Genomic DNA, 22882 nt, shown 5'->3' on the forward strand with positions numbered 1-22882 from the left:
CGCTGACTAATATAAAAATTACTGAAGTTTTTCGCAGTAATTTCACTTAATTTATTGATATCAAAGCACGGTCAGTAAGGATCTAGGTTGCATTTCTGTAAATATTGACAATGCATTTTCCAGGAACTCCGTTAACGGCTAAAACTGTACCACTTTCACTAATAGTATGACGTTTTGAAAAAATCATATCCTAGAATCTAAAGTTCATGTGAACTACAATTTTTTCAAAGGTCAAAATATAGGGCTGTGCGGCATAATTTCAGTGTTTATATGCCCCGAACTTCTAAGACTTTAAACAAACACTAAATTTCTTAACTATCCCTACTTCGACTATAAGGTTAAAATAGATTTCAATATAAACAATATTCACATGTATATTTACTTGTAACTTTCCCAAGTTATGTATCTATAAGATGCAACCTACAGATCAATTCAATGATTGGTCATCTTGATCAAACCAAAACATTACCTTAATTATATGGCTTGTATCTATATCAGATCTTTCTAATAACAATTTCACTATTTCGATGTCACCTCTTCTAAGAGCTATGTCTAAACAAGTGTTGCCATTCTAAAATATACAGGGTATTTTTTCTGCATTTTAATTTCATCTAAATCACACACACATTTCATTAAATATCAACTGAAAAAAAGAGATATTTTAGTATAAAGATAAGGTGTTTTAAAAGTGTACAGTTATCTTGACTGAAAAAAAAAACGATATAACAATCAAACATTTCTAAAGATGGTTTCCGATGTACAGTTAGTGAGTAAGAAAGAGTCTGATAAAAAAGTGATTGTAGAAGGTGAAATAGCTATAAATGAAATTTAACATTAGGAGAGACTTCAAAGAAGTTGTAGTCAAATTCATTTATTTTTATCTGAATGGATTCATCAAAAGAAATATGTTGATTAATTTAGTTTGATATAATGTTAACATCTCCAATGCTTTGCTTTTTCATTCATTTTAAGTACAGCTCTTTATAAGAACCAGACAGAGTGCTATTTACATGTGATACATGAGGGTTCCAGATTTTATCTATAATTGGCCTTGTAGAAGCAGTAAGTGAATACTGCTCAAAAAAAATTTGAGTGGGAAAATATGAGTGGTTGCCATGGTAACGGACGCTCTATTTTGGGGTTGTTAATCGTGGTAAAATCTTTCAAAAATCAGCCAAATCACGACAATTCAGAGCCTGGTTGTCAAGAGAATCAAGCAATTTTCATTAATGTTCATATGTAACATTGATACAACTTGGTTTAAGCTTCATTTTAATGAAGATTACATGTCCACAAAATTTAGCCAAAAATGCATATTTTCAAGTTTTCTAAAATTGTGATTTTTGCGAATTTATCATATTTTGTCTAGTGTTTTTCAGAAAAGTTCAAATGTGTACAGAATAGTTAGCACTGTAGCTATGAAGTTTGGATACTACTTTACCAAATTAAATAGAAAAATGCGCGGGATTGTCTTTAGTTTAATCCCCATAGCAATCGATGTTTTCCTTGGAAACGGATTTATTATTTGCAGACTATTACGGTTTTAGAGCTCAAACGTCCTGGATTGTTTCATAACCGATAAGAAAATACACAAAATAATACGCTAATACTAAATTACCATTGTTAATAGTTGCTGACTTCAAAAGTTACCACATAAACACATATTATATATAGCAACATCCATTCAAAAACTGCATCAATAGAAATTTTTGTAAAAATACATAAATATAGGGTGTTTATATTCAAATTGTAATATGACCGAATCCTTTGCTTCACTAACAGTTGTGTCTGTTCTTTTCATAAGGTTCAACAAATGTAATATGTAATGTAACATTGGGTTGGAAGGTTGGGACAAAAAAGGGAGCGGTTTATTTTTTCAAAAATATCATACATGTAGATTCTTGAAAAGATAACGTTTGGTCGGAGACCCTGATTATAAATAGAATCAAATGTTTTCCAGAAATTTCATATATATAACATCGATATAACTTGGTTTTAGATTCATAGTTTAGTAATAAGGAAGTTCGCTTGTCATGTTTTTTGGATTTTGTCCGATTTTCGGAAACCTCTGATTTTATTCATGTGAATGCCTTAAACCAATTTGCCGTCTGACCCGCATTCTTTTTTTATAAATCTTGTAGCATGTATAATAATAAGCCATCTGTAAACGTCTTATAAAATTTCAAATATTCTTTAATATTTTCTGAGAACATAAACTTGTCAATGATAAAGCTATGAAAAGTCAAGAGAGAAAAAAATCAATGTCTAATAGCTCTCAAACCTTTATGAAAATACATAGAAGCATATAAATACCCTAACACTAAACTACAGCGGTCAAGTTATTATAATAGTTGCCATGGTAACAAATGTCCCCCATAACAACATCCAATCAAAAGATATGTAATATAATCTAATGTAAAAATTATGTTAACAATTTTCATTTTTCTAATGGGAATATAACTGCATGCTTTAATCTGTTTAACTCTTTGCTCCTTGAGAAGACTCAATAGAATCAAGGATAAAAGCTTTAAAACTAATCTACCATTTTCTACATAAGAAAGTGCCTGTACCAAGTCAGTAATATATGACATGTTTTATCCATTTGTTTGTGTGTTTGATCTTTTGATTTGTCATTTGCTTATGGACTTTCTGATTGGACTTATCCTCAGTGTTCCGTATATTTGTTATTTTTCTTTTTTCCTACAATATTTCGTTTCAATCTGATAATCTATAATTAAGAATTGAATGCTTCATTTTTTAACTTCATAGGGGTGTAAAAGCGTTGACAGAAGTACATTTTGTATGAAGCGTGGAAGCACTTCTTTCTAAAAATGTGCGCACGGTCAACGCTTTTACAACCCTATGAAGTTACAAAAAGAAGCATTCAATACTTATAATTACATTTTAGTTAGCTAGGATCATGAAAACACGATTTCTTTCATTTTTTTTAATTCAATTAACCTGTGCACTTTATTATGGGACCTCGTGTTATCATGAATAATATGTTTTATTGGGTAATGCAATAGCTTAAGGAATAACACGTGGTGTGCAGTTAGCCAATCAGAATAACATATTACAATAAAACATACATATAATATAACTATTCATTCATGAAATGCTAATAACAGATTATGGTTATAGATAACTCTACTTTCCGCTATATAGATGATGTTCTTTCACTAAACAATTCAAAATTTGGTGACTATGTGGAACGAATCTATCCCATCGAACTAGAGATAAAGGATACTACAGATACAGTTAAGTCGGCTTCATATCTTGACTTACATCTAGAAATTGACAATGAGGGTCGGTTGAAAACAAAACTTTACGACAAAAGAGATGATTTCAGCTTTCCAATTGTGAACTTTCCATTTCTAAGTAGCAACATTCCAGCAGCACCTGCATACGGGGTATATATCTCCAAATTGATACGATATTCCCGTGCTTGCATTTCCTATCATGATTTTCTTGATAGAGGGTTGCTATTTACAAGGAAGCTATTAAACCAAGAGTTCCAAATGGTGAAGTTGAAATCATCCCTTCGTAAATTTTACGGACGCCATCACGAGTTGGTTGACCGTTATGGAATAACCATTTTACAAATGATATCGGATATGTTCCTTACGTCGTAACTACAATCCCCTTCCCTTTCATGAATGTGACCTACCGAATTAGACTATTTACCGGATTTGTAATCACATAAGCAACACGACAGGTGCCACATGTGGAGCAGGATCTGCTTACCCTTCCGGAGCACCTGAGATCACCCCTAGTTTTTGGAGGGGTTCGTGTTGTTTATTCTTTAGTTTTCTATGTTGTGTCATGTGTACTATTGTTTTTCTGTTTGTCTTTTTCATTTTTAGCCATGGCGTTGTCAGTTTGTTTAAGATTTATGAGTTTGACTATCCCTTTGGTATCTTCCGTCCCTCTTTTATGGACTTCATGGGGATTGCAATAGCACATTCTCGCTTTTGTGAAGGTCCATATAATTTTTGAAAGTATTGCTCTGACAATGTAATATAATATCCTTTACCAATGGGAAAATTCTATTTTTTCTAGCTCAATAACCCTCGCAAATTTAATCCAGCAAGAGATTCAACTTGAAACCTAATTTATAAGTATAAGCTTACAGACCAATAATAAAAACATAAACTGAAACTGAAGTGACAAGGACAGGCAGATGGAAAGACAGACAAAAAGAAAACATATAAATTCAGGGTCTTTTAAGAACACTTCACACATAACAAGGGTACAATCACTTTGTTATAACTGTGCTACAATTAGGATAATGTTATGCTAAGTCAGGATAATGCTATGCTAGGGTGTACATTAACTACCTCAGATATACTGCACAGTTCAAGTGTACTCATATCTTTAGGGGCTGACCCTAGACTTTGAAAGTGGTGTAGTTCTATAAAATAAAAACAAGCTGCTGCACCATGCACGCATATTACGCCCGTCGCTCTTTTTTAAAGAATAAAGGAGAAGGTTAGTAAGACCCCTTTTTGGCCCCAAAAGTAGAGAAGTTTTACAAAATTTTGAAAATGTAATCTTTTAGCTATTTATTGGAAAGTAGAATGCTTCTGCTACATAAATATGTTTTTGACAATATAATGCACATATATCGGGTACTAGCATCATAAAGTCATGCTGAATTTCTGAAATCTTCACAATTTCAGAATTTTAGTTAAATTGTAGACGGTTTCCGTCTTAAATGAAAGTGCCCGCATTCGTGTTTATTCATAATATTGAGATGTGAGTTGTATTTGATGATAATACATAACATATATAAAGGTTGAGGATGAACACGGATGCGACCACTTTAATTTTTGATAGATTTTTCATATTTTAACTTGAACCAGAGCGTTTGTAATGACTAAATCAGATAAAATCTTTCACATAAACTAATTGAATCAATTGAAATGGCCACTTAAGTGAATAACGAGTGTTCAAAATCTTCCGTTAGATGAACCTCAAATTTGAGGCCAAAATCGGTCCTTACCGGACCTACTCTTTTCTATAACTTCTCAATGTCATATATCAAATTCATGAAAAAATAAAGGAAGGTTATGTCAATAGATATAAACCCAACACCAAAGTTCGACCGTTAGGTTTTCTAGTTTGGATTGTTTTACGTTTTCATTTCGGGACCTTTTACAGCTGATTATACGGCATGGGCTTTGCTCATTGCTGAAGACCGTTTGGTAACCTAAAGTTGTTAATTTTTGTGTCATGTTGGTCTTTTGTAGAGAGTTGTCTCATTAACAATTATACCCCATCTTCTATTTTAAATTTACATAAAAGATAAAAAAAAAAAAAAAATATGATGGTATGAATGGCAGAAAAAAGGGCTCCAGCAAGGTTCTTCTGAGGTCAAATGGTCACTTTGAGAAATTTCTTTAGTTAACCAGGTCATTTTAGGCGAATTACACAGTTGATAGTGCTACAACAAAATTCCAATTTGATCTCTATTTTGTGGTAATAAGCATTTTGTATATATATTTCATAAGATTTGTTTGTGTCAAACTAAAATTATAAAATGGAAACCAACTTTGTGACGACTATGGTTTAAACCTGCTACCCCCCCCAAACCCCAAACCCAATTGCGGCGGGGCCATACAAGTGTTTCTTTAGTTTTTGCCCTTGTACCTTACATAAATCAATTGCGTGCAATGCATGGGACATTGGAAATATGTTGTTTTATTTCACATGGGACACTAAAGTCTTGTATTCCTAAATGATTACAACTTGTTGGGACAAGAAAGCATTGATAATTTCAAAGAAAAAAAAGATTGGTATGTACTGCGCTGTTTCTAGTGTTGCAGTTTATTGAATAAGACCATGTGTGGAATTTATCTTCAAATTATTACTATTATAATCTTGTATTTATGCAGATTTTCTCAGCTTAGTGGTTATATTCCGAATCTCTGGATTTCTGCACAGTCTTTTACAAAGGTTGCAGAGACAGACACAGAAAATAGGGGCGTAATTTATGTAAAGGTTAAAAAAAGCGTTAAGAGTAGCAAAACTATTGTTTTGGAAGATGCAACCCAAACAAAATGAGAGGAGAGGAGGGGGATTTCAGATGGAAAAGAAGTGTGCTTCATCTACCCCCCCCCCCCAACACAAACACAGACACAAAACAAGATATAATGTCATCAGAATCATTAACTTATGAGATATACGTAGTATGTAAAGTAAGGAATGATTGATAGTTAATACAATTATTTTGCACAATAATTTTTCCGGTAATAGCATAATTATTTTACCGGGATTAGCACAATTCCAACCTAGCAGATGTATCTATTCGTCTATCTCGAGGATCCTGAATTCGAATTGCGTGATAGTAGTATTACAACATGAACAAATGAGTTCTTAATGATATGTTTATACCTATATAGTAAGAGGATTCCATTATTCTTGACTTCTGATATTAACTATCACCAATTGACCCAACCGACTTAAAATGTGTTCAATTTACTTGTCCGTCTATCCGTCCGTCCATCACACTTCAAATGCAGTTTAGAAATGCTTGGACTGAATGATTCTATTATTAGTTTGTTAGCTTAATATTATGTAACAGGTCAATTTTGTGATTTATGCTGGTGGAATAACATCTCAGATGGGGGTTTGCCCGAAGAAATTAAGAATTTTCTTACAATTGTTAATGGCCATACATACCTTTCCTTTCCTTACGCCAGGGTATTGCAATTCCATGAAGTTCATCATCTGTTAGCATTCAAAAATTGATATCGAATGATGAACGCGAAAAAAACGTAGACCAAAACCAACTATCTTTTGTAAGAATCATTTTAAAAAATCAACATAGTACATCCCCCCTTTTTTCCAAAACCCCCAACCCCCAACACCAATGTTACAACATAAATAAACCTTTCTTGAACCATCTGAAGAAAAGAAAAACATACAAGCAAGAATTTTAGTAAAGCAAAGAATGAAGTCATATTCCAAATTTCTTTTTATGTATTTTTTTACATAAATTTCTATTTATGCAGTTTTGGAATGGATGTTGCTATGGATAAAATATGTTTCTATGGTAACAATTGAAGTCAACAACACTTGACGATAACAATTTAAAGTTTTCGTTAGGTTTTATGTATTTTCTTATCGGTTATGAAACAATTCAAGACATTTAAGCTCTTAAACTGCAATATTCTGCAAATAAAAACTCCGTTTCCAAGGAAAAAATCGGTTGCTATGGTGATAAAACTTAAGAAAATCCCACATATTTTTCTATTTAATTTGGTAAAGTAGTATCCAAACTTCATAAATACAGTGCTAACTATTCTGTACACATTTGCAATTTTCTGAAAAACACTTGAGAAAAGAAGTAGGTCCGGTAAGGACCGATTTTGGTCTCAAATTTCAGGTTCATCTGACGAAAGATTTTGAATACTTTTTAAACACTGAAGTGTCTATTTCATTTGAATCAATTAGTTTATGTGAAAGATTTTAACTGATTTAGTCATTAAAAAGTATCCGATTCAAGCTCAAATATGAAAAATCTACCAAATATGCCCAAAAATGCCACATTTCAGATGGTTGTTGTCAAAAATGAAAGTGGCCGCATCCGTGTTCATCCTCGACCTTTATATATGTTATGTATTATCATCAAATACAACTTATATTTCAACATTAAGGATGAACACGAATGCGGCCACTTTCGTTTTACACGAAAACCGTCTTAATTTAACTAAAATGCTAGAATTGTGAAGATTTCAGTAATTTAGCATGACTTAATAGTGCTAGTATACGATATTTGTGCATTATATTGTCAAAAACAGGCCATATTCATTTAGAAGAAGCATTCTTCTGTCCAATAAATAAATAAAAGTTTACATTTTAACAATTTTGTAAAACTGCTATAATTTGGGGCCAAAAAGGGGTCTTACTGGACCTACTCCTTTGATTATTTCGCAAAAATCCTTATTTCAGAAAAGTTAAAAATATGCATTTTTTGGCAATTTTTTTAAAGAAATACACAAATTTTGTTGACATGCAATCTCTACTAAAATGAAGCTTAAACCAAGTTGTATCAATGTTACATATGAACATTAATGAAAAATGCATTATTCTGTTCATAATTAGGCGGTCTATAGAGGTTGATATCTTCATTCTTCAATTACAAAGAAGGTGGCTGTATTTACATGTGTCTATGAATGCGAATGCATTAAAATTATTTGAAAATTATGAAATGAAACAAAAGAAAGAAAAATATTGTTAACTTATTACTTATCGTTGGATCCTTTAAAATCCTCCTCTTACAACGGAGTGTAAATAAGTGGATTAAATGTCTGTCTTGGCATTTGTTTTGGCTACATTACGCCTTTCTTCCCTTTTATAGATTTTGCGAATAGGTTTAATAATTGAACAACAGCAAGTTAATCAAATACTGTATACATCATTGATTGATTGGTTGGTGTTTAACCTTTCAGCATTTTTGCGTTATTTCTTGACGTTCAGTTTATATAAAAGCTGGAGTGATTGCAGAAAACCGCCAACCATCAGTAGGAAAACTTACTATCCTATTCAATTAAGATTGTAATCGAGTACACCTGCAACATGCGATAGTCGAATTCACAATCTATGTGTTGACAGGCTTGCGATAGCTTAGTTCGACTACTTCGATCACTCTGGCAGCGAGGCCTCCCTTTACAGCGTTGAAGAACAAGAATGTGTCCATAGAACACGGATGTCCTACTCGTACTGTCATTTTCTATGTTCAAATAACCTTGTAATTTGGACAAAAACTGTAACTTAAGGCAGGTTACAGACTGATGGACTCACCCAATGGAATACAGAGGACAAAATTACAGATACACAGATCAGGAAACCTAATGCATATATGCCTTCATAGCCGATGCATGAAAAGCATTAATTTGCGTATCATAGTTTGTATTTAATCTTAATTACTATGCTTACAGTAGATTTAAACAAGAATGTATCCAAAGTACACGGATGCCCCACTCGTACTATCATATTTTATGTTCACTGAACAGTTAAATTGTGGAGAAAATTCTAATTTGGCATTAAAATTAGAAATATCATATCATAAACCATGTGTACAAGTTGAACTTGATAGGACAACAATAAGCGTGGGGTCTATTTTATTTGTATTTACATTTTCATAAATATATAACTGTGGACTCAGTCAACTTGATTGATCAATGGTAAAAAAAACACCAAATTACTAAATATCTAAACAAAACTTACAAAAAATGTTTTAGATAATAAAAATGACTTTTCATATTATGTTTATAGATACATTTTCTTATATTAATGACATGCATTAAACATTTGAAAATGCTGGACAAATGAAAGCTCTCCTAATTTGTTTTACTTGTTTACGTTTCTTTAAGAACTCAATAAAGTTTTTGTTATATCTTAACTTTTATATTACCTGGTGACTTTTTTTTTAAAATATTTATATTATATATGTATCAATCTAAATTGCGATAGTCTACGTAAAACTACGATGGTGTTTAACGCTAATTTACGATGGTTGCTGGTTCTCTAAAGTGCGATGGTTGTTTGTTCGCTAAAGTACGATGGTATATCACGCTAATGTGCGATTGAATATTAGGGTAAGGTTCGATGGCTTTACAAAAAAAGTTAAAGAACACTCAATGTAAAATAAGTTCTTTTGGAGAAGGTCCGGTAAGGGTCGATTTTGACCTCAAATTTCAGGTTCATCTAACGAAAGATTTTGGAACGTTTTAAACACCTAAGTGTCTTTTTCAATTGATTCAATTAGATTATGTGACAAAATTTAACTGATTATTAAAAACCCTCCGATACAAGCTTAAATATGAAGAATCTATCAAATATGCAAACAATCGTCACTTTTCAGATGTTTTTTTGTCAAAAATTAAAGTAAATGAGGTGTATATAGAGTTTTGATTGCTTTATTTATTAATTAATAAAGCAGTATTTTGAGAAAAAAAAAATGATTACAAAATGTAAATGTATCTCCATTAGTACATGTAAGTAAAGCTATCATTTGGTGTTATTTTAAATTATTGATAAATAAATAATAAAAAAATGCTCTGTCATTAAATCTGTCCGTTTTCATTGCAGTTTGTTATCTGTTTATTTTTATTATTATTATTATTCTGAGTACTGTTTCAGGGGATTTAGGCTTTTTGTGTACTTTTCATATATTTTTGACTGTTCGTAAATAAAGGCAACAGTAGTATACTGCTGTTTGAAATTTATAAATCGAATGAGAGAAAAACAAGAATGTGTCCATAGTACACGGATGCCCCACTCGCACTATCATTTTCTATGTTCAGTGGACCGTGAAATTGGGGTCAAACTTATAATTTGGAATTATAATTACAAAGATCATATCACAGGGAACATGTGTACTAAGTTTCAAGTTGATGTAACTTTAACTTTATCAAAAACTACCTTGACCAAAAACTTTAACCTGAACTTTGCACTATCATTTTCTATGTTCAGTGGACCATGAAATTATGGTCAAAACTATAATTTGGCATTAGGACTAGAAAGATCATATCATGGGGAACATGTGTACTAAGTTTCAAGTTGATTGGACTTCAACTTCTTCAAAAACTACCTTGACCAAAAACTTTAACCTGAGCGAACGGACGCACAGACGGACTCACAGACGGACGAACGAACGAACGAACGGAGGCACAGACCAGAAAACATAATGCCATTCTACTATCGTAGGTGGGGCATACAAACAAATCCGGGTTACAAACTAATGTATCATGTATGATTAAAATATAAATCAGTACACTTATAACTTGCAATGGATTGTGTCAATAACAGTCAGAGAAAAACATGAGCTGTGCAACGCCACAATACAAGTATCGACATATTGTAGAGTCACAATTGTGCATATGTATATAATTATAGCCATGATAACTTTTAGTTTGTTATATTTTCTATGAATGACATTTTTTGGAAAATAAAATGATTCATTAATTGTTAGCACAGACGCAAATGACGTTTAACAAAGTCCTAGTGGCAGATGCAAGCTCTTAAATTTGTTTGAATTGAGAAATGTATACACTTTATGCAGTTTGAGTTGAATATTGCTACTTAGGTAAGGACAATTTGTTATTTCAAAATTGAAATCGTCTTGTTTGTCATAGATTTTGGAAATCTATAATTGCATATTTGTGGCAAACGTTCCTTTCTTCTGGAACCAATTATTGATTAGCTTACAATGATCACAAAAGACCAGACGACTGTCGCACTGTTACCATGACACCATTATGTGAAAAAGCCGGATACTGAAATCTTATACGAAACTGACGGATTTATTTCCCATGATATTTGGTGAATCAGATGATCTTCGTGGCCGATTTAACAAATGTTGATGCTACTTATACATTACATACCTTATTTACTTCAGATGGTTCAATGCCTGAATTTTCTAATAAAAATTGGACTATGTCAAGATGTCCACCTTTAGTAGCCGTGTGTAAAAGAGTGTCACCATCCTGAATAAAGTTGCAATAATCATAATAGTTAACTAAGGTGTAAAAATGAACCACTATATATATGAACAGTTTTAATGTTTTTAACTAGTTAACCTTGGTCAAAATCACGCTATACAATTCCCACTCGTTTTATAAACTATTTTTTAATTTCTTTGTTTCTTGATATAAACAATACAGTTTAGAAAACACAGTGCGCACACAACTTTGTTTGGAGTAAAAATTAATTATAAATGAAGTAGATTATAGTTGTTGATTCAAGACTTCTAAATGCTGCAAAAGAACAATTTGTTTAATAAAATTGAAATCGTCTTGTTTGTCATAGATTTTGGAAATCTATATTTACATATTTGTGGTAAACTTTCCGTTCTTCTGGAACCAATTATTGATTAGCTTACAATGATCACAAAAGACCAGACGACTGTCGCACTGTTACCATGACACCAATATGTTTACGAAAAAGCCGGATACTGAAATCTTATACGACACTGACGGATTTAGTTCACATGGTATTTGGTGAATCAGATGATCTTCGTGGCCGATTTAACAAATGTTGATGCTACTTATACATTACATACCTTATTTACTTCAGAAGGTTCAATGCCTGAATTTTCTAATAAAAATTGGACTATGTCAAGATGTCCACCTTTAGTAGCCGTGTGTAAAAGAGTGTCACCATCCTGAATAAAGTTGCAATAATCATAATAGTTAACTAAGGTGTAAAAATGAACCACTATAGATATGAACAGTTTTAATGTTTTTAACTAATTAACCTTGGTCAAAATCACGCTATACAATTCCCACTTATCAATTATTTTTTAATTTCTTTGATTCCTGATATAAACAATACAGTTTAGAAAATACAGTACGCACACAACTTTGTTTGGAGTAAAAATTAATTATAAATGAAGTAGATTATAGTTGTTGATTCAAGTCTTCTAAATGCTGCAAAAGAACAATTTGTTTAATAAAATTGAAATGTCTAAATGTATAATTTAAATTGAAATATCTAAATGTATAATTTAGATTGTCCATATGCTGAATAAGTATAATATCATAAGTAACTGATAATTGAATATCTTCAGTATTTTCCGAACGAGTCAGAATTTGTTTCTGTTTGTGTAATTTGATGTTTAACGTTTTATTTCGGTCGAACAATCAACCTCACTAATTTATGAATCGGATATTAGACTTAATTTTTATGCCACTGAACGTTACGGTAACATCGATAATATCAAATGAAACGCTTCACCAAAAACAGGATCTCCTATGTAGTTGCAATGAACTAGTTTAGAAAAATAATCAGTTGAATTACATATCAATATTATTTTAAAAAAAATATGTATAGCTTAATACTAGTATCAACGTCATCAAATATAGACTTATTAGTTCGAATGAATAGCTTAGACAGTAAAGCCAAGTCATATCGTTTTAATTTATGTATTAAGACCATTAATTTCCATGTCAACGAGAAACAGTAAAAATTAACCCGTATCCATTCCCAAATTTACAATTGTAAATAAGTATTTGGATGACCTGTTCGGATAAACAGGTACGAGTTCATTAGATTAGCAATCTCAAAAGTCAACACACGATACCAATTCGTACTTTTATAAACCAATTTGATGATTTTCAAACAGACAAACTGCAACATAAAAAGCTTACATTTTAATTTATTTTTTTATTACCATGTGTTCTTTAATTATCTTTATTTATGAATGTATTGCCTATACAACCGACATGTCAACACGTTAATTGTTCAGGTTTTCAGGTTCATGTTTCTCGTATCAACTTTGAAACTAATTCTCTAAAACTGATTGAAAGATTATGATTTCATAATTTGAATATCAGGCACAATCCTTCCCGTTAGGGGTTTAGTATAATACCATCATAACATATATGAGAAAAACATAACCCGTGTCATGCCTACAACTGGTTTTTGAATAAATGTGTTTAGTTTCGATGCAAAGACCCTATAAGTGAATCAATATTAACGCCAAAAATAAGCAATCTTTAATGACCTGACAACAGTATCGTAACTATATCCCTTTTTGATAAGTCTATTTAAAGGTTTTGTTAGTTTCTGAGGTGAATACTGACATTTTTGTGCTTTATAAATATATTTCCATAAAAAATTGGATGTGAAATACCTGAACGTATAAGAAGTCTGCATGTCCTTATACCGATGACAAAATTTAGTAAATGTTTTGACTAGTTTGTGATATCGAAAACCCTGGTGTAATAATTTTTCAGTATTACATAAATTTCTCTCGTTAAAATCTAAAACATTGTTACATACACGAGCGAATCGTACAAGTTGAGATATATAAACACCATTATATGGTGACAAGGGAACGTCACCATCTAAAAATGGATAATTAACAATAGGAAATGAAAAATCATCTCTTTTATCATAAATTATAGTATTAAGCTTTCCGTTAGTTATATACATATCAAGATCGAGGAAAGGGCAGTGGTCATTGTTAGTATTAGCTTTATTTAAAGTAAGTGCAACAGGATAAAATTTTTTAGTATACATACTAAAGTCTTCATTATTAGGAGCAAAAATATCATCCAAATATCTAAAAGTATTATTAAATTTGTTTACGAGATGTTGTTTCGATGGGTCTTTGCTGATTTTTGTCATAAATTGTAACTCATAGCAATACAAAAACAGGTCCGCAATAAGTGGTGCACAGTTAGTCCCCATTAGAATTCCGATAACCTGACGATATACGGAATCTCCAAAGCGAACAAAAATGTTATCTAGTAAAAATTCAAGGGCATATATAGTATCAAAGCATGTCCAATTGACATAGTTTTTTTGTTTATTGCTACTAAAAAATGACCTAAAAGAGTTTGAACATATATATTCACATTCTGACTTTTTAAATGCCCATTTAATTAGGTGGGTGAATTTTTTCTTAATGAGAATGTGAGGCAATGTGGTATACAGGGTAGAAAAATCAAAACTTTGAACAGATTCAAAATCAACAATATAAGCATGCAATTTATCAAGTACTTCCAACGAGTTCTTGATACTCCAAAAGTATTTACTTCCACTATTTTCGAAGGCCTAATTTGAACAATTTATTATCAGGTTTTTTATTGTACCAAGTGTACTGGTAAGAAGAATAGACAATTAAGTTGTGGAACAATGGCTTGAAGACGAAATAAATTTATATTTGTAAGGTGTTTTGTGGAGCTTCGGAAGCCAATACATAGTTGGGACTTTCATTGTTTTTGTTTCTGCTTGTAAATCGGTAGCTAAAAGTTTATGTTTGTTACAGATGTCGTTTTCTGAAAATGTAGTCAGTTTGAATGTTGGTGAATTGGTATAAAAGTATATAAAAACTATATTTTTGGAACCAGTGTGACAAAAAAGCTATCATATGAGACCAGAAGTGAGATTAACTTCACCGGAAGAAGCTTATTATAACTTTTTTCTCACTCAAAAGTAAAAGGAAACCACTTATTTATCGTATCAGTATAAAGAAACTGATGATTTTATGCCCATTTTAACTTTGAGTAAGCAGGAACTAGCTTCTTTTTAATAACTTTGAAAATTGATTTAGAAAGACCTTCAATCGTTCTCTGAATTTGTTGATTTTTCTCATATTTTAACAGTTTTTTGTGTGTTTAAGAACTTTTCAATACATTCTACGTCTTTTGGAACATGTATTTTACATGATAAAAGGAAAGACCTCTCAAAAGTTATCAGCCTTAACCGTAAGACGTGTCCCTTTCATGTTCACACTTTGCATTCGTGTCATGAATACCTATCCGGAACAGACCCTTTGAGTCGAAAAATGTTGTCAGTTCGAGTTATTTCTCTGAAACCAAAAAACCTTGTTATCGTTCCAACACCGTAACCGTAATAGGTAGAAAAAACCGAAGGGTTAAATTTGTTCAGGACCAGACCTTTGTTCTTCGTTATGCCCCTATGAAAATTAACTAGTGTCGGTTGGCCACCAAAACTCAGAAACCGTAAGTTGCAGACACCTAGGATCTTTACCAATCATCATCAATTCATGTGACTTTGAAAAATACCTAAAGGTCAATTTGGTATGTTGACCTTGTTCTTTCACCTAACACCTTTGTATTGGATAATCTCAGAAACATTAATACTTACAGAAGTTGTGAATAGTGGAAAATGTGTGGGTTATCAATGGGCAACTTTGTTACATTTTGTAATAATTCCTTTTTAGCTGGTTTCTCCCCTAACACCGAAAACCTTGTTATTTTGGATATCTCAAAAATGGTTAATCTTACAGAAATAGTAATTAACGATATTTCCCCCAAAAAAGGACACAACATGTTAAAATGATATAAAGTATCTAGTGTCGGTTAACCAAAGCTATCTTGTGATAGGGCATGACCCCGTAACAATGTCTTTATAGCGGTTATCTCCCCTAACACCGAAAACCTTGTTATCATTCTAACTCCGTAACCATAATAGGTAGAAAAAAACATAAGGTCGGAATTTGCTCAGGAACAGACCCTGGTTCTTCGTTACACATGGATCGTAAAGATTCAACGACTCATTGGTAGGGTTATGCCCCTATGAAAAAAAAAAGATGTCGGTTGGCCAATAAAACTCAAATAACCATGAACAATAGACTTTTTAATAATTACTACTCTAAGTTTGTTGTAATCGAAACATAAAATATCTGTAACGTACACTGTATACGGACTGGTTTTGTTTTAAAAATCTAAACATATTCTAAACGTATGAAAGTTATAAATTGCCAGTGACAATGTAAAAATAGGAAGAACCAGTATACATCTATTTATTTCATATAACAGTCCTAAGTATGAAATAGTTCAAATTATTATGGCATATTGTTATTCTAAACTATTTCCAAAAATTGATCGCCCTGAAGATCATAAAAAACATTTTATTAAAATAAAGTATGACAATAAAGGTTTTGATTTTGTAAATATTGCCGGTATATTTAACGACCATTCTGTTAAAGAACAAATTCCTGGATATTTTGACAATACTGAGCTCCCTCTTATTTGTTATATTTACAATAAATCTACTCGAAAATTTGTGTTCAATTATAACCAATTGTGTAAAGATGTTAATATCAGTGAAAATCCACCTACTTCATGTTATTGTATTAATTCCGCATACATTTATGGACCCATTTCCCATGTTATAACAGGAGATCTCAACATCGTTCAAGACCGAGAGTTAAAATCATTTCTCAGTAAAGGACCTAAATATAGTCCCTCTTCAGTTATTAGTTGGAATGAGTGTCGTAATATCATCCACGACTCACTACGTACTTACTGTTTGAAATGGATAAAACGGAAAAAAGCTGACAAAAAATCTTTGGACTCTTTTTTCAATTCAGTAATGAATATAGTTGATATACGTATTCAACATTTTAAAAAACATTTTATTATTAACAATAACCACAATAAACCTATTTCTCGTATCAAACATAAACTAAAAGAACTAGCCAAGGAATTTCTTTTTGTCCCGGCCGATAAAGCTGCTAATACTATTATTATTGTTTGACGTAAATTTTACATTGAGGTTCTGAAAAAAGAAATTACCAATTCACCAACATTCCAACTGACTCCATTTTCAGAAAACGACATCTGTAACAAACATAAACTATAGCTTCCGCTTTACAAGCAGAAACAAAAACAATGAAAGTCCCAACTATGTATTGGCTTCCGAAGCTCCACAAAACACCTTACAAATATAAATTTATTTCGTCTTCAAGCCATTGTTCCACAACTTAATTGTCTATTCTTCTTACCAGTACACTTGGTACAATAAAAAACCTGATAATAAATTGTTCAAATAAGGCTTTCGAAACTAGTGGAATTAATTACTTTTGGAGTGTCAAGAACTCGTTGGAAGTACTTGATAAATTGCATGCTTATATTGTTGATTTTGAATCTGTTCAAAGTTTTGATTTTTCTACCCTGTATACCACATTGCCTCACATTCTCATTAAGAAAAAATTCACCCACCTAATTAAATGGGCATTTAAAAAGTCAGAATGTGAATATATATGTTCAAACTCTTTTAGGTCATTTTTTAGTAGCAATAAACAAAAAAACTATGTCAATTGGACATGCTTTGATACTATATATGCCCTTGAATTTTTACTAGATAACATTTTTGTTCGCTTTGGAGATTCCGTATATCGTCAGGTTATCGGAATTCCAATGGGGACTAACTGTGCACCACTTATTGCGGACATGTTTTTGTATTGCTATGAGTTATTATTTATGACACAAATCAGCAAAGACCAATCGAAACAACATCTGATAAACAAATTTAATAATAATTTTAAATATTTGGATGACATTTTGGGTCTCAATAATGACGACTTCAGTATGTATACTAAAGAAATTTATCCTGTTGAACTTACTTTAAATAAAGCTAATACTTACAATGACCACTTCCCTTTCCTCGATCTTGATATCTATATCACTAACGGAAAGCTTAATACTAAAATTTATGATAAAAGAGATGATTTTTCATTTCCTATTGTTAATTATCCATTTTTAGATGGTGACGTTCCCTTGTCACCATCTTACGGTGTTTATATATCTCAACTTGTATGCTTCGCTCGTGTATGTAACAATGTTTTAGATTTTAACGAGAAAAATTTATGTATTACTGAAAAATTATTACACCAAGCCTAGGGTTTTCGATATCACAAACTAGTCAAAACATTTACTAAATTTTATCATCGGTATAAGGACATCATTCGTAAATTTAGCTCAACATGCAGACCACTTATACGTTTAGGTATTTCACATCCAATTTTTTATGGAAATATTCTTTATTCAGCACAAAAATGTCAGTATTCACCGCAGAAACTAACAAAACCTTTAAATAGACTTATTAAGAAGGGATATAGTTACGATACTGTTGTCAGGTCATTAAAGATCGCATATTTTGGCGTTAATATTGATTCACTTATAGGGTCTTTGCATCGGAACTAAACACATTTATTAAAAAACCAGTTGTTGGCATGACACGGGTTATGTTCTTCTCATATATTTATGATGGTATGATATTAAACCCCTAACGGGAAGGATTGTGCCTGATATTCATATTATGAAATCATAATCTTTCAATCAGTTTAATTGAAGTCTGGAACTGGCATGTCAGTTAACTGCTAGTAGTCTGTTGTTATTTATGTATAATTGTCATTTCGTTTATTTTCTTTGGTCACATCTTCTGACATCAGACTCGGACTTCTCTTGAATTGAATTTTAAATGTACGTATTGTTATGCGTTTACTTTTCTACATTGGCTCACTTCTGGAGCACCTGATTTCACTCTAGGTTTTTAGTGGAGTTCGTGTTGTTTCTCATTTATTATAAATAACTGTTGATGTAAATGTCCTTTGGTATTGTGAGTCTTTGTTTACTCCTTGGTTTTGAATGTTATTGTCTCATTGTAATGGTTGCCTATGCGAAATTCAAAAGGGTTTACAATCCTGCATGTTCAGAACTACATTGCATACCTGATTTTGTTCATTTGGATCTATATATGTCCTGGTCATGACATATTGGACTATATTTAAACATCCAGCTCTAACGGCTACGTGTAAAGGAGTATCACCATTATACTGAAATGAAAAGATTTCAATATTCATAGTATCATACCAAGGTAAATAAATGAACGACTTTGTTTTTAGATAACTTCTTATAAGAATTACCCCATTAGCCTTTATTTATAAAAAGTAGAAGTAACAATTTATCAAAGTAGACTTCATGTATGGTAGGTCAAGGTACGGCCTTCCACACGAACAGCAAGCTTTTAGGGGCCCAGAAGAATCACTAATGTAAAACTATTTAAACGGGAAAACCAACGGTCTAATCTATATAAGAGAAAGTCGGTGATAAAACCATGCAAAATGGTCCAAATCCAAAATATTTCAATCAGACTGATATTTTGTATTTTAGATACCTTATATGTAATAACTATTTGTGCACAATATTTTGAAAAAATATTCAGCCATTATTTGTGTATGACGAACATTCGATAATTGTCCATTTCTTTACTGACAAAAGACAATTTTAATATAAAAAAGAAGATGTGGTATGATTGCCAATGAGACAACTATCCACAAAAAAAGCCTATTTTGGGGTATTTTGACCTGATTGTTTTTTGTTTTATAGAAAAATTATAGCTAAATGATAACAAATACTAAACAAACAACTCAATGCAAAATGAAAGGAAATTATGATAATTCAAAAAGTTGTGACATTTTTCAATAACCCTACTGACAGGTTGAAATTGCATGGTTTTGAAAAAGGACCGATTCTGCCAAATTTGTATTTTTTTAAAGGCTTGAATCTTGTAAGATCATGTTTTATTTTCAATAAAATGTAATATTTCATGAAGCTTATATACTTATCTACAAAATGCAAAAAAACTGTGCTCAGCAAATGATACCTTCTTACGATAAAATAATGATTAAAGATAGGCATGATGGCAATTTTGCCGAATATTTGATTTTTTTATCTGTTTCAATTAAAACTTTTCAAAAGTATGTGATAGTCAAAATATAAGAAAAATAATGACTGAACTAATGTTTACTGGTTATATTAATTGAATAACCCAAGTTTAACTTAGTTTGAATTAGAAAATATACTACAGGAGTAAACCCGGTAAGACCCCTTTTTTGCCATTTTTGCCCCTAAACTGAGCATTTTTACAATATGTTTAAAATATAAACTTATTCAAAAGAAAATTACTGAAGAAACTACAAAAATGGGCTGTTTTATTTACAATACTATGCACACTCATCAGGTAATATCATCACGAGTTCTTCATAATTTTAGCATTTTATAATATTCTAGTTTTTAGACGCTTTTTGTCTAAATTCAAAGTGGCCACAATTGAGTTCAGTCTCAAATTTTTAAAACATGTTGTATTTGATAATGATTCATTAAACTGTTTAACATATAAAAGATAGAGACTCAATATGAATGCAGCCCCTTACAATTTAGAGAGAAAAACTATTGTAAAAGTACTAAAAATTCTAAGCACTTCTCCTTCAGATGAAATTGGGGGAATTTCTTTCTAAAATAGTATGAAAATGTAGACAAAATTGTACAAACTGTGCAGCCTTGTACATTCATGTTATCTATTACCAGAAAAGAAAAAGATTTAAATAGTTTTGTGAATATCATAGAATTGTGCCTCTTACCTAGAAAAGTGCTATATTTTGCATATTGTGATAAAGTTTTATGCCAAATATAAAGAGAATAGTTCCTGATAAAACTGCAACTGAAATTTTGTGACGCTGACATGAACCAGTAAGTAATCCCTATGCAAATTCTTGGAGAACAGTTGACATAACAGTAATATTGAGTTTCCCCCAAGACTGTAATCTCTAGCAATTTGAGGCTTGGGAATAAGACATGTAAGATACATGTAATAAAAACAAATATACACAGATAAATGGTTAAACAGTTGAGCAGACATTGTCATTATTATAGTTATGATTTTACTGTTTATATAATAGTATGGTGGTCTGCCGTAAAAACAAGTGCAAAATGGTCTTAATACAAGTTTATAGTCATGAATGAACATGATGAAGGTATTAGCAAAAAAAGAGTAAAGTTTTATAGATCTGAAAAAAATTAATGTCCTTTATCCAAAGACCACAACTCTGCATATAATTATCAAACTGGAACAAAATTGAACCACTAAATACTAAAAACATCCAAAATGTCATTTTGTCTTTAAACTAGAGGCTCTACAGAGCCTGTGTCGCTCACCTTGATATATGTGAATATTAAACAAAGGACACAGATGGATTCATGACAAAATTGTGTTTTGGTGATTATGATGAGTTTGTAGATCTTACTTTACTAAACATTCTTGCTGCTTACAATTATCTCTATCTATAATGAATTTGGTCCAGTAGTTTCAGTGGAAAATGCTAGTGAAAAATTGTTAAAAATTTACTAAGGGCAATAACTCCTTAGGAGGTCAATTGACCATTTTGGTCATGTTGACTTGTTTTTAGGTCTTACTTTGCTGTACATTATTACTGTTTACAGTTTATCTCTATCTATAATAATATTCAAGATAATAACAAACAACGGCAAAATTTCCTTAAAATTACCAATTGAGGGGCAGCAACCTAACAACCAGTTATCTGATTCATCTGTAAATTCCAGGGCAGATACATGTAGATCTTCACCTGATTAACAATTTCGCCACATGTCAGATTTGCTCTAAATGCTTTGGTTTTTGAGTTATAAGCCAAAAACTGCATTTTACCCCTATGTTCTATTTTAATACGACCGCAAAAATTGAAAATGTTTTGGTCGTATATTGGTATCACGTTGGCGTAGTCGTCTGCGTCGTCGTCGTCGTCTGTGTCGTCCGAACACTTTTATTGTTCACACTCTTACTTTAGTAAAAGTGAATAGAAATCTATGAAATTTTAACACAAGGTTTATGACCAAAAAAGGAAGGTTGGGATTGGTTTTGGCAGTTTTGGTCCCAACATTTTAGGAATAAGGGGCCAAAAAGGGCCCAAATAAGCATTTTCTTGGTTTTCGCACTATAACTTTAGTTTAAGTAAATAAAAATCTATGAAATGTTGACATAAGGTTTTTGACCACAAAAGGAAGGTTGGGATTGGTTTTGGCAGTTTTGGTCCCAACATTTTAGGAATAAGGGGCCAAAAAGGGCCCAAATAAGCATTTTCTTGGTTTTCGCACTATAACTTTAGTTTAAGTAAATAAAAATCTATGAAATGTTAACATAAGGTTTATGACCACAAAAGAAAGGTTGGGATTGATTTTGGGAGTTTTGGTTCCAACAGTTTAGGAATTAGGGGCCAAAAAAAAGGGCCCAAATAAGCATTTTTCTTGGTTTTCGCACAATAACTTAAGTATAAGTAAATACAAATCAATGAAATTTTAACACAAGGTTTATGATCACAAAAGAAAGGTTGGGATTGATTTTGGGAGTTGAGGTCCAAACAGTTTAAGAATTAGGGGCCAAAAAAGGGCCCAAATAAGCATTTTTCTTGGTGTTCGCACCATAACTTTAATATAAGTTAATAGAAATCTATGAAATTTTAACACAAGGTTTATGACCATAAAAGGAAGGTTGGGATTGATTTTGAGAGTTTTGGTCCCAATAGTTTAGGAATAAGGGGCCCAAAGGGTCCAAAGTTAACTTTGTTTGACTCATCAAAAATTAAATAATTGGGGTTCTTTGATATGCCAAATCTAACTGTGTATGTAGATTCTTAATTTTTGGTCCCGTTTTCAAATTTGTTTACATTAAGGTCCAAAGGGTCCAAAATTAAACTTAGTTTGATTTTAACAAAAATTGAATCCTTAAGGTTCTTTGATATGCTGAATCTAAAAAATGTACTTAGATT

At 31.7% G+C, this 22882-nt stretch overlaps 1 protein-coding gene across 1 annotated transcript in view; it reads right to left on the reverse strand.

Annotated features, from left to right (window-relative positions):
* Positions 1-22882, reverse strand: part of LOC139526271 (ankyrin-1-like) — a 126452-nt gene that overhangs the window by 25597 nt on the left and 77973 nt on the right. The window contains exons 16-19 of the mRNA XM_071321403.1: positions 18992-19096; positions 12068-12169; positions 11391-11492; positions 470-571 (exon numbers count right to left, since the gene is read on the reverse strand). Of these exons, the coding sequence (XP_071177504.1) occupies positions 470-571; positions 11391-11492; positions 12068-12169; positions 18992-19096 (411 nt within the window). The remainder of the gene's footprint in view (positions 1-469; positions 572-11390; positions 11493-12067; positions 12170-18991; positions 19097-22882) is intronic.

The sequence above is a fragment of the Mytilus edulis genome, chromosome 6, assembly GCF_963676685.1.
Source record: "Mytilus edulis chromosome 6, xbMytEdul2.2, whole genome shotgun sequence".
Classification (NCBI taxonomy): Eukaryota; Metazoa; Mollusca; class Bivalvia; order Mytilida; family Mytilidae; genus Mytilus; species Mytilus edulis.